This window comes from Myripristis murdjan, chromosome 20 (genome assembly GCF_902150065.1).
Source record: "Myripristis murdjan chromosome 20, fMyrMur1.1, whole genome shotgun sequence".
Classification (NCBI taxonomy): Eukaryota; Metazoa; Chordata; class Actinopteri; order Holocentriformes; family Holocentridae; genus Myripristis; species Myripristis murdjan.
In genome coordinates, this window is record NC_043999.1 from 23,080,990 (window position 1) to 23,093,008 (window position 12,019).

Below are 12,019 nucleotides of genomic sequence, written 5' to 3' on the forward strand. Positions count from 1 at the left end.
TTTAACCGTGAAAAGGCAGACAAAGAAGCTTAAAATTGTGAAGCACTTTGCTTAATATAAAAAGTTTATTACACCAAAAGCGATTTTTCCATTCAATTGTCAGGCAAATAAGCACATTTTTGGAAATGCTGCAAAAAAATAAAATGTGGCTAGGTTCGGTTCCAGCAGCTCGGTTGAAGTGAATAAATCAGCTTCCACAGAATGTAGCTGCAGCCGAAACACATTCACAAGACAAAAGAGAAGTCTTTCAAGAAGTGATTAGCACTGAGCAAGTTGTTATTCTTGTGTCAGTAGCCTTGGCCATGTGTCATGCTGCCTAATGCACCATCTAATACCCGTACAACCACAGTGGCTGCCTTATACATGGCAGCAACAGTGCATTAGACATTTCCTCCGAGATCAGAGGGAACACTTATTTTAAAAAAGAACAATCTAGAGGCCACTTTTCAACTGTTGCGGCGTGAGACTGAGCCATTTGTCACGCCAGTCGTGCCAGTCCCGTTTGACGAAGGCACAAAGTTTTATTCAAAAATGTTTCTAGCTTGAGCAAAAGGGAGCAGGTATAGCAGTGTTTATCTGGCTGCAGGGCATTTAGACAGATAGTCAAAACCGTGTGCTGCCAAGAACTGAACCAAAGCATCCCAGCATGCAAATCAGCCAAACCGTTTTGTGCGTTGAGGTTAGGGTGTGATCTCTGTTGTTTAAAAATCGCTGCCTCCCTAGCCCCACCATTATCAGCTTGTAAATTCAAATGATGTTGTTCTCTCTAATCAGATTTAACTGACTGAGAATTTATAGCCAAACTACCAGGAACACTGAAGCTGTATCGTATGAGGAATTTGACTTTGTCACGTGCGTAGATTTGTCGTGAGGAGTGCTTCAAAGAAACTGAAAATCTTTTTTTGAGCTTTTGCAGATGATCAATCCTTTATGTTAATGAAGCTGTCACCGACGTATCTCCCATCCTTTCCCAAATGGTTGCTTTTTTCAGGAGACCTGGTGTTTCTTTTTAAGTCACATATTCTGCTTTAAGACCTTGACAACATGTCACATCATTTTGTGCCCACAATCTTAGCGAGAAACACACTTTTTTTCCCTAATATGCCACAGAGCAAAACTAAAATAAGAGGGCTTTACTAAGTAGCACCACAAGAAAGCTCTGGAGTCAAGTAGAAAACTCCCAATTGGCCTTTGATCCCATTTGTTGCTGTGGCAGTTACCCCTTTGAAGGTCACTGAAAATATCACTTATTCTCCTTTTTTCTCTTCCTTTCCTCTCTGTTTTTTACGAGAAACATAAACAATAGTCACCCGATCCGTCTGTCTGCCCGACTGCCGGTAGGGAACCAAACCACAGGGCGAAGCGCACGCCGAGGACGGTGGGAACGGATTGTGTTTTCAGAGGCAGCCGATCAAAAAACCTCGCGTGCCTCCAGTGTGGAAATTATGGAGGGAGAGGAGGGAGGAGGGAGAGAGGGAAGAGGAGAAGGTTGAACATTTTAGTGAGGAATCTGTCATGGAATGACAGAAAGCAAAGCTATTGCTGGAAAAGAGAGAGAGGCATGACGAGAGTGGGCTGGAACCCGACTCACTGTGTGCGTGCGTGTGTGTGTGTGTGTGCGTGTGTGCGTGTGTGTGTGTGTGTGTGTGTGGTTGGGGAGGGTAAGTAGGGCTGGACTTCTCTTCGGGAGTTGATGTCACGCGATGTTTGACAAACACAGCTGCCCTCACTAGCCCTGCAGCTGCCCTAGGACTTTTACTGTATTGGGTCTGTAAATTGTTCCCGGTGTGTGTGTGTGTGTAGATATCTGCAGTCATATCTGTATATAAGTGTGCATGTGTATGTTTTAGGGACTGTCACGGACCATGTGGGTATGTTCCTTGTTTGTGTGGACAGTTCACCTGCTTTTTGTGCATCCTGAGGCAGTGTGTGTGTGTGTGTGTGTGTGTCTGTGTGAGGAGCAGTGGCAGGAGAGAAAAGCCCTCCACACAAAAGCTACCAGCTGCACCGATGGCACTGAGCAGCATCACACACTCGTCCAAATTCACACTGCTGATGTGGCTGCGAACACGCAATCCTGATCAAACCCTGTGTCTGTAGTCACTTACAGTGCAATGTGAAAACATGAAAGCCGATGTTTTCATTTATTGCTTGACGCTGATCAGAAAAATATCATGGATGGACTTTACTCAAAATCATCTCCCGTTTATTCTTTTTTTAGATTATTGTCATAAGTTTTGTTTTACTTGAGAGGGATCGTCTACATTGGAGTAAGACAGGAAATGCGGACAGGATGCTCTTGATAGTCCATCTTGATCACTATTTCAACAGCTATTCTTACGTGTTCATACCTGAAATTTCCAATCAAATTCAAGTGTACTAAACTAACCGGTGCCTTTTGAATGCCTGTTTGCTTTCCCCTGGCAGACGGATGTGATGCACCAGAATGTGTTTGACTACATCCACATCGACGACCGCCAGGAGTTCAGACGCCAGCTCCACTGGGCCATGTGTCCTCCGCAGCACCAGGCGCCATCGCAGCACCAGGAGAGCCAGCTAGCTCCAGGGACTGGTGGGTAGTTCTGCTGACTTGCTGATTGCTTTTGAACTGTGGCTGTCCTACCTCATCAACATGTTAATGAAGAAGTGCGGCCTGAGCTCATCAGGCAGGACTCTTTTAGTTATCTCAAATCAAAAGTTGATCACGCTTGGCCTGCAAGAGTGTGGTGGCTTTGGAATAATCTGCCTAATCTGAAATCGGGACAGCAAAATCAGAATATTTTGTCAAAATCACTTCTTAAAAATAAAATCTATACAGAGTATGCTTTGGGGAAAAAGTTATTGCTGAAATCTCATCAATCTCTAAATTCTGGAGGACTTGTTTGGTCAGAGTGATATTGTTTTGTTTTGTAACTTTTTACTCTCCTAACTGTAAAGCATATTGCATCTTTGCTTTTGAAAATTGTTCCACAAATAACACCTCTTCTTTATTTTGTTCTCCTTCATCTCTCTCTTTCTCTACCTGCCAGGTGAGGACTATGTTGTGAGCAGCCTGTTCCATTCTCCGGAGGCGGGGGGGATTCCTCCTGAGCTTTCCTCCTTCCTTAACAGATGTTTCATAGCCAGGGTCCGCTGCCTGTTGGACAGCACCTCTGGATTCTTGGTAAGTGGTCCAACCCAAACATCCAGCTAAGCTAAGCTTGCGGCTTCATTTTCAAAGTTTTAATGCTGAAAAAAAAAGGTTGAATAACTATTGAAATTAGAGATTGAAATAAAACTTGCCCTCTGTCTGAGAGAAAACCCGAGACCCATAAAAAGTAATATCTCCCATTTGGCGCAACAAAATGTAGTTTATAATTGCACTGTGTCTAGTTATTTATAGTCTGTATTGCGAGGCATTATGAGGAGATTTGGTGCTTGGACACAGCAGCAGTGCAGCAGCCTGGTTCACCCCTCATGGCTGTGACCAGATTGGTTTGGACAGCAGCAAAGGAAAGCCATGAGGTCTGATGATAGAGAACCAAGAATACTGCGTTTGGCGCGTTTTATCAGGGTCAGGAGAGTTCATCGCTCACAAAGTCCGCTCTGGCTGCACTTGCGCTGGCAGGACAACAGATAGCAATTTTTCTGACATTGTTTACTATATGTGCTGGAAGCTCTTGCAGCTATGTGGTGAGTAATGGTTGCTAATACATGAGATGTTTTCCCTCATCAATCAACTCCAGTCAGCTGCTATGAAGACACAAATATTGTTTTAGCACATAATCCTCATCCTGTGCTCAGCCAGAAGGCCACAGCATCTTGATTATCTGTTAATAATAGGACTGTTTGCTTTATTGTGTTATCTCTGATAGTTTTTTTCAAAGAATAATGTGTGCAATATAGTCCCTGGTGTGGAGTAGTAAATCAAATATATTGGTTTGCCAGAATTATCAAATGAGGGTACACTGTATCTGCAGTTTTCAGAAAGCATTTAGCACATTTTAAAAACCTTATAAAAGCTACCTGGAATTGAATTTAAAACCAAAATAAAGAAACCAAGATGAAATAAACCCAGTCTGTTTCAGGTTGAACATAGCTAATGAAAGTCCTGAAACTGTAAATGGCCAATATAAGAAAAGGACAACAGGAAATTAAATTTTAAGCAGCATAAAGTCCAACTGTGTTTAGTGTGGATGATGAAATGGAAACAAAAGCATTTCTAACCTGATTCTGCATGAATCTAAGAGAGAAACTTATCATTGCTTAGTGAAAAAACAAAACATCTTAATACGTTCTAAGGCGTTAAAATCGGATGACTTGTTTTAAGCCTTTGTCTGATCCTTGAAACCGTGAGTTAATCGAGTCAAGTCTGTCAATCAGTTATCTTTTCTGTTTCCAGACTATGCAGTTCCAGGGCCGGCTGAAGTTTCTCCACGGGCAGAAAAAGAAGTCGGCCTCCGGAGCTCTGCTGCCTCCGCAGCTGGCTCTTTTCTGTGTAGCCGTACCTCTCCTACTGCCATCCATCACTGAGATGAAGATGAAGACCATGTTGATGAGGGGAAAGAGCAAGGGAGGAGGAGGAGGAGGACTCATCTCTGCACTGGAGCACGGGTAAGAGGAAAAGAAACCTCATACAGCAGCATGCAGTGAGCAGTGTTAGGGTCCTTACTCCATAAAAATGATGTATTACACATTAGTCATTACTTTTTAAAAGAAGTAATGCATTAATTTTCCTATTTACCCCTGTGGAAAGTAATTTGTTACACTACTCATTGACATTACTTATGCATTACTCTGCAACATTGCCTAAGATGCACTGTTGCTTATTCACCAGTTAACAATCTAACATTAAACCTCACATATGACATTCATCTGTGCTGTAGCTTTGTGTTAGCATGTTGACTTTGCGGGTGCTTGGAGAGATTTGATGTTGTGCTCACAGCAGTGGATCGTTGTTTCTGGCCTCAACACAGTTTGCACTTCACTGTCTCCTGTCTCCAACAAATTGAAAGTAATGTGCATTTCTCCAACCCTTAAACATTGTAGACTGCTCTGCCATTTTTGTCCTGTCTCTGCCACAAACTCTAGCCATAGTCACGAGAGGTCAGGCATTTGTGGCACAAGACTACATGAAAGTCACGTTTGATGATTTTTTTCTATCTATCAGTCATGCAGATAATTGAAGAACTTACATGATGCATGTAATGACAGAATAGTTTGATTAGTAAGTGTAATGTGATTATTGGATTTAGGAACATGAATTTAGGGGAAATGTTGAGGGGGTTGATATAAGTTAAAGTGATATCTCAGAGAGCAGTGTCAGATTTTATCAAACTTGGAGGGATGATGCATCTTTGTACTGCATTTTAGCATTTAAAAAAAAAAAAAAAAAAACACAGAGTGGCCAAATGTGAACACTACATGTAAAGGTCAAATGTTTTTTTTTTTTTTTTTTAACTCAAATATAATCTGCTCTGCTCTGACTGACAAAACTCAAAGAGATGATGCATTTTGGTACTCGTATTAAAAAAATATTCCATTGATGGGCCTGATTTAGCCACTAAATGATAGTTTGGGTTCTTACTCATATTATAGTATTTGCTACTACAGAATGTTTTGAGGGATGCACAATAGCACAGATTTGTTTTGGACTCATTATCAACATTATCATTATCATTATCATTGCCTATTGCTTTCTAACCGGTGGAACTACTTTGTTTCAGTATCACTGCGTAACAGCTTCACCCAGCTAGGTGTGTAATTAAACGTACAGCACTGAGGCGAGTTGTTGCGTAGTGATACCGGGTGGAATTTGTTGCTAGGTGCCTGCATCATTCATGGAGGACAGCATTTGTTAGTTCATTATTAGATGCATAGTTAATGTATAAACAAATGTATTTATGTACCAAACTAAGGACCTATGAAAGTCATTCAGAACAGCACTGGTGTATTAAACAGTGCAATGAAAATACATCAATGAAAAAAATTAGACTTTTTAATACATTTTTGAGCTGATTTTTTTTTTTTTTTTTTTTTTTGGAGATACCAGTTTTTCACCCAGCAGTAGCTACACAAACACACTTGCACATCGATGCATGAACACAAGCCTCCCTCACCCCAGCGAGCTCTTGCAAACGTCTGACACCAAACCAAACAAGTGCTGGACGGCGTCTCTGTGGCCAATTAGCAGCAGATACACATCTCAGCTTGGAAAAGGTTCTCGTTGCTTTATGCATCATTATCAAGTTTGGGAGGTGCAGAAGCCAAGAGTTGAGCTGCACTCAGTCAGCCAGTAGAGCCTTTCCACTACCTCTTGTGTTTACTTCTACTCCAAAACTTTGTTGTCCTGCAAGTTGCCATGGATAATGTTAGTTTGCTCTGTAAAATACAAATGACTTACAACTGGACAGCAGGTGGGCAGTTTGGATAAGGAGGCCATGAGGTATCCAAGAGTTAGGACTCATTCCCTCTACCAACACTCCTAGAATGAGCACTAGCTAATATTAATATGGCTTGATATAATGCAATGTGTATTTTTTTTAAGTCTGCTGGAGAGAGAAGATTAAATTGCTTCCATGTGTGCTTATCAACTATTTGGGTGAATGCATGCTCTGCGAATGTACAGTCAGGATCTACACAGATGATGCCATTGCCTTGCCGGTGCGTCTCCACCTGTGCAGCACATGATTTTACATCATGAAGGCCTTTGACACAAAGATACCGTAATAGGACAGGATTGTTTTAAGTAATTTGAGCAAAGATATAGCCACGGAAAATACTTACCTCTAGAGCTTTGATAGCACTCCAAAGCCATATCTGCTATCTTTTATTCTCTCTTCTCCTCATTACATTGTTTTATGGTCTAGCTGAGAGTGCAGAGAGGGGCTAAGGAGAGGTGGAGTGATACGCAGGGCACACTGAACACATTAGTAAGAGTTAGTCATTTTTCGTTTCCCTGGGAACTGGCTATATGCTTGAAAAAAAAAAAAAAGTTGAAAATACTTACTGAAGCTGTGTCCGGGGCTTGGGTTAGGGTTGGACTTATGAGTCGATTTGCTGATCTATCAAGCCAATATGGGCCTTTCATTAAATTTCAGTTATTTGCCTCAGTGTCATCCACTTCTCATATGAAAGATACAGTTTGACTGACTGCATATAGTGTATAACCAATCAATACTGGCTCCAAAGCTCTTAACCTGAATTGATTAAGAGGACCATACTATCACAATCTCTGTATTTTAATTTAAATTATATGTAAATAAACAGAAAAGGGACAGGAAGGGAAACAGAAAAGAATAGAGTTTTTATGCTCATTGAAGTGGATTTTTTTTTCACCAGTCAAGTAATATCATAGGCTTGGCATGACAAGCTGGAGTTTCTCAAATGTCTTTCAAATATTTGTCCATTGCAACCTCAGAGACATGTTGCACCTGTTGATTCCATGTATAACTTGCTCTCAAATGACAAATGGTGTCATGGCCGTGAGTTGATGTGTTAGAATATTGCCAAAGACATTTCTTTATTTTCATTTTCAGACAACATGAAACAAAGCCAATATTAGCTGACTTCAAACAACACAAACAAACACTACCCAATTCTTAAATTACATTTCTCTGTTGGACAATTTTTCTCACATTCAGGGCATGAGTTAATTCCCTTCAAACCATGTGAAGACAGAATTTGTTCACTCATTTTACTTGTTGCGAAATTTTGTGTTTTCGTTCACTTGACAGATGGTTAGAAACACAGCTAGGGAAGTCTTGAGAGACACTTGGCAAATGGAAACTGTTGACTACTTTAAGACCCCCACTGTCTGGAGCCTTGCTTGGTATTATTACAGTCAATAGTTTCCACCTTGCCTAGCCGTCTGTGTATGATTGACAATCCAGTAAGCTCGGTGGAAACTTCAAAGTGCCAGCTGACTGGCGGCAGCAATGTTATGAGGTCTGATCCACCAAACAGCCCTCATCGATTGATCATCAATAAGCTGACATTTATAGTGCATGACGTTCAGAGGTAAATGAACTAGCATGAGTCAACAGAAAGTTCCCAATTGATGTTATGTAATTCCTGAGTTATGCAGAGACCCAGCTGATCTGTGGGTTCTGGCTGTGGCTCTGTTCTCAATTTTTAGATGAGAACGGTTCCTGGGAAATATGAGTCACCTCTGGAAAGATGTTTGCATGGACTGAAGTGAACCAACTCTAGATATTTGTGTTTTGACTCATTCATCAATCAGAAGTAAAACAGAAAACAGCAATTTGTGGGCTTTCCCACACTGACAGCTGGGTGGACCTATGATATTAAAGAGAATACCTTGTCCTTAATGTCCTAAAGAGCTATGACGGCATGTTTGAATCTATATAGCTGGATTCTTGTGTTGTGACTAATGCTCCTTCTCTTCTTTCTCTCCTCCCCACCCCACTTTCCTTTGCCATCCCTCTCTCTCACAGTGAGCGAGGGGAGCACCTCCGGCGGCACTCTCTCAGTGGAGGAATGGGTGACATTGGAGACCCTCTCCTCCTATCCTGCCCCACTCCTGGTGGTGGCCAGCGAGGTCACCACACCCCCTGGACCCCCCTCTCCAAAGACAACCTCAAGTACCGCCCTGATGGTTATTATAACCAGGAGGAACCCCTCAACTACTGCAAAACTTCCATGGCTCCCCACAAAGGCCTCAGCCCAGGCCTGGGTGGAGGGTGGCCTCTGCGCCCCAGCTCAGGACCCCTCAGAGCAGGTCAGGGCATTGGTTACATCCCTTCCAACCGTTTGAATAAAGCTGGGCAATATGGGAAGCCATACCGCCTTTCCCCTAGCTGCCACAGCAGCAGAGGCAGCGAGGTGTTTGTCTCTAAGCTCTACGGGAACCTCCAGAGTCCCACAGATCCAGACGTCTACTGCGTGGACCTGGTCAAGAGCGAGAACGGCTATGGTGAATGCTACGATGGCCATCTGATGCCTGAGATGCCGCCCATCAAGGTGGAGCACGACTCGGACTCAGAGAACGGCTGCGATGCCTACGGGCGACCATGGGCTTGTCGCGATCCAGAGTCTATCGATCGCCGTTTCGGAAACGGGGTATACGACCCAAGCACCGGCCTCCAGCTCAAATCAGAGGGAGATTACTATGATCAGCAATACTCGCCTTGCCAGCGAGGGAAAGCAGGGATCAGCCCGCCATACAACAACGGCCACTATCAGAACTATGCAATCAACAACAGCGGGAACGCTGCTGGACGTTTGTTGAAGTGCGACAAAGACATGGGCAATAGCAACAACGACAACCAGTTTAGTCCTCAGAGACTTGCTCACTCAGACCCTCTGTGCAGCAGTCAATCCATCAACCTCATGGACTCGCACCTCTATCCAGGCGCTACACTGGACCCCCACAAGGCCTACATGCCCCAGGACTATAACAAGCATGGCAGTTATGAGTTCAAAGGTCATGGGCTTATCCATTCAATCAAGCGGGAGCCCATGGACTCTCCCCCGTGGTCAGAAAGTGGTCATGACATGGGTCAGTCCATGATGGTCGGTCCGAGGAACGTTATGCCATGTGTGATGAGCACAGGGCACCACAAATCCAACCCCTACATATATATGCAATAAAAGACTGGCCAATGCATCCCTGTAAAACTTCACATAAGTACTTACTCCCTCCCACAATCTGAGTATGTACATTGTAGTACATGATACTTTTATCAGTTTCAGACTACCATGAACTGTCTTTGATTATAAGGACTCCCACAATATTAGCGTTTAAATTACTTCTTCGATTTGATGAAGAGGTCACAAACAAGGCTCAGGTTGACAGACTAGCGTTGTGACAATCAAAATCAATCATTTCGATCCAGTTTTTGGGATATTTGCATTCGTTTCTAAGGAGTAAATTTTGTAGTTATCATTTCCAGGCACTTTTGGATATAGTGACTATGACGCGAGTCTTGTCTAGACACACAGTTTTGTTTTGTTCTTTTGTGTTGTGTACACCTGGCTTTTGTGGGGGGTTGAACAAGTTTGTTTTTTTTTTCGCTGTAAAAAGATTGTTGTTTTATTATTTACTTTGTACACAGGAGGCGACTTTAGCCCTTCTGGGCTTATTCAGGAGAGATGGGTGATTTGGAAAAGCACATTTGGGAGTCAATGGCAACAACATAAGGAGCAACCAGTCTTGATGACTTAAATATACCCACAAGATTTGTTCATAATCTCTATTGCCATGAAATTTAGTTTAACAATGTAAATAAGGGTAGCAGGGTGGCGCATTCTGTGACTTCTGACCTTCTTGTGGAGGCAGGACAAGAGGATTTCCTGTAGGATTGAATTAGAATATCAAATTAAATGAGAGGTCAGATACCTATAACTTGTGGCTGTATTGTCTATGCACTATCATCAATTTAAACATGTAAAAAGCTACAGTAGCACCAATCCGTGACAGCATGAGACCCGAGGTGACCTTACTTGTTGACCATTTACCAAACGAGATGTTTTGCATGCCGCTGGCTAAACCGAATATTACAAGTAACTGAAGGATTGTTCAGACCAGTTTTGTGTATGTATGTGTGCCTGAGTGAGTGAGTGTGTGTGTGTGTGTGTGTGTGTGTGTGTGTGAGGGAGCTTGTGTGTTGGGGGGGAGGGTCATCTAGTTCTCATGGAAGGAAAAGAAGGCAGTCCATTGTTTTTGAGGTTCGAGTTTTTCTTGTTATGCGCACAAACTTTCATCATTTGAAGTCACCACCGTGAAACCCCTGTCAAGCATACAATATTATATTAATTTATGTCATTTTATGTCAAAACTAATGTTGTACAGCTTTGGATTAGCGTTTATGGCAAGATCAGCATTTCAACTTGATTATAGCCTATCTCACTGCAGCATTGTCATGTTTCCATTGAAATGAATATACACATTTTGTATTGTGTCTGTAAAGTAAAAAAAAAAATCATCAGTTATAGTCTTCACAATCAGTATTTTTTGCACAACTGAATTAAAAGCACCAAATTATGAGTCAATATCAAAGTCTCAGTTTCTGTGAAGCTACTGTTGTAGTTTCTGAGTTGCACTATTGGGAGTACTTCAGTTCAAGTTCAGCCTACCCAGACAGGTTGTCGACTCGACACGCACAACTGCAAGTGGTGTCACCTTTTTGAATTTATCTTTCTTTTTGTGTGTTCTGTTCAGTAAATGTTTGATGATTCGTATTTATTGTAAGAGGCAGAAGTGTATATTTAAAAATTAAAGTTTTGAAGGCTTTGCTGTCTCACTAAGGACAATAAATAAGGCTTTTTCTTCTGTATCTTTTTGATAAATGTTAACAAGACTCTCGAAAACAGGCTTGTCTCACGGAGGAGGTAGCTGCAAGGTAGCGAACACAGTGTACAGACTGCAGTGTCTTCCAATGTTTCTATGTGTTTTTGCAAATGGGACTTCTCTATTAAAAGACTGTTCTTTATATGGAAAATGTGGTTCAAGTGTTTTCATTCTCTTGACATTGGCTATAAGGTACTGGGCGGGACTTTACCGCCAGCTGGGTTGGCGAGTAGCATATGACATGCTATTTCAGTAATAGTATTACGAAGGGTGGTTGCTGTAATATGTCAGTTATTGTAAAAAAAAAAAAAAAAAAAAAAAAAATCAAATTACTGATGCAAATAAAAAAATATATAATTTCTATTTGGATTCCTCAGAAAAAAAACTTGAATTTACACAATATTACACAGATATCATTATTACAGTTGGAATGAAATTGGAATTAAATTTCCTTTCTAGTTATTTTATAAGTAAAGCAATACAAAGGTGAGTGAAAGCAATCAGATTATGTTATTTACCTTGATTGTAATGCTCATTTTTTCATTTTCAGTTATCAGTAATGTGCAGGAATGTGAAGGAAAGACACACCAGAATCAGAGAATCAAATGAATGCAGAGTTAGAGCTAAAAATATTTGACGAAATCATGCACACTTGCAAATGCACATAAACCAAAAGGTCAAGGTCATAGGAAAAATTTTATAATTCATTAACAAGTGATGACCTCAATA

General features: G+C 41.6%; 1 protein-coding gene across 1 annotated transcript in view; it reads left to right on the top strand.

The window, feature by feature from the left end:
* Positions 1–11,441, top strand: part of ahrra (aryl-hydrocarbon receptor repressor a) — an 85,151-nt gene extending 73,710 nt beyond the window's left edge. The window contains exons 6-9 of the mRNA XM_030078867.1: positions 2,428–2,572; positions 3,030–3,163; positions 4,382–4,593; positions 8,436–11,441. Of these exons, the coding sequence (XP_029934727.1) occupies positions 2,428–2,572; positions 3,030–3,163; positions 4,382–4,593; positions 8,436–9,591 (1,647 nt within the window). The 3' untranslated portion in view covers positions 9,592–11,441. The remainder of the gene's footprint in view (positions 1–2,427; positions 2,573–3,029; positions 3,164–4,381; positions 4,594–8,435) is intronic.
* Positions 11,442–12,019: the final 578 nt, after the last annotated feature.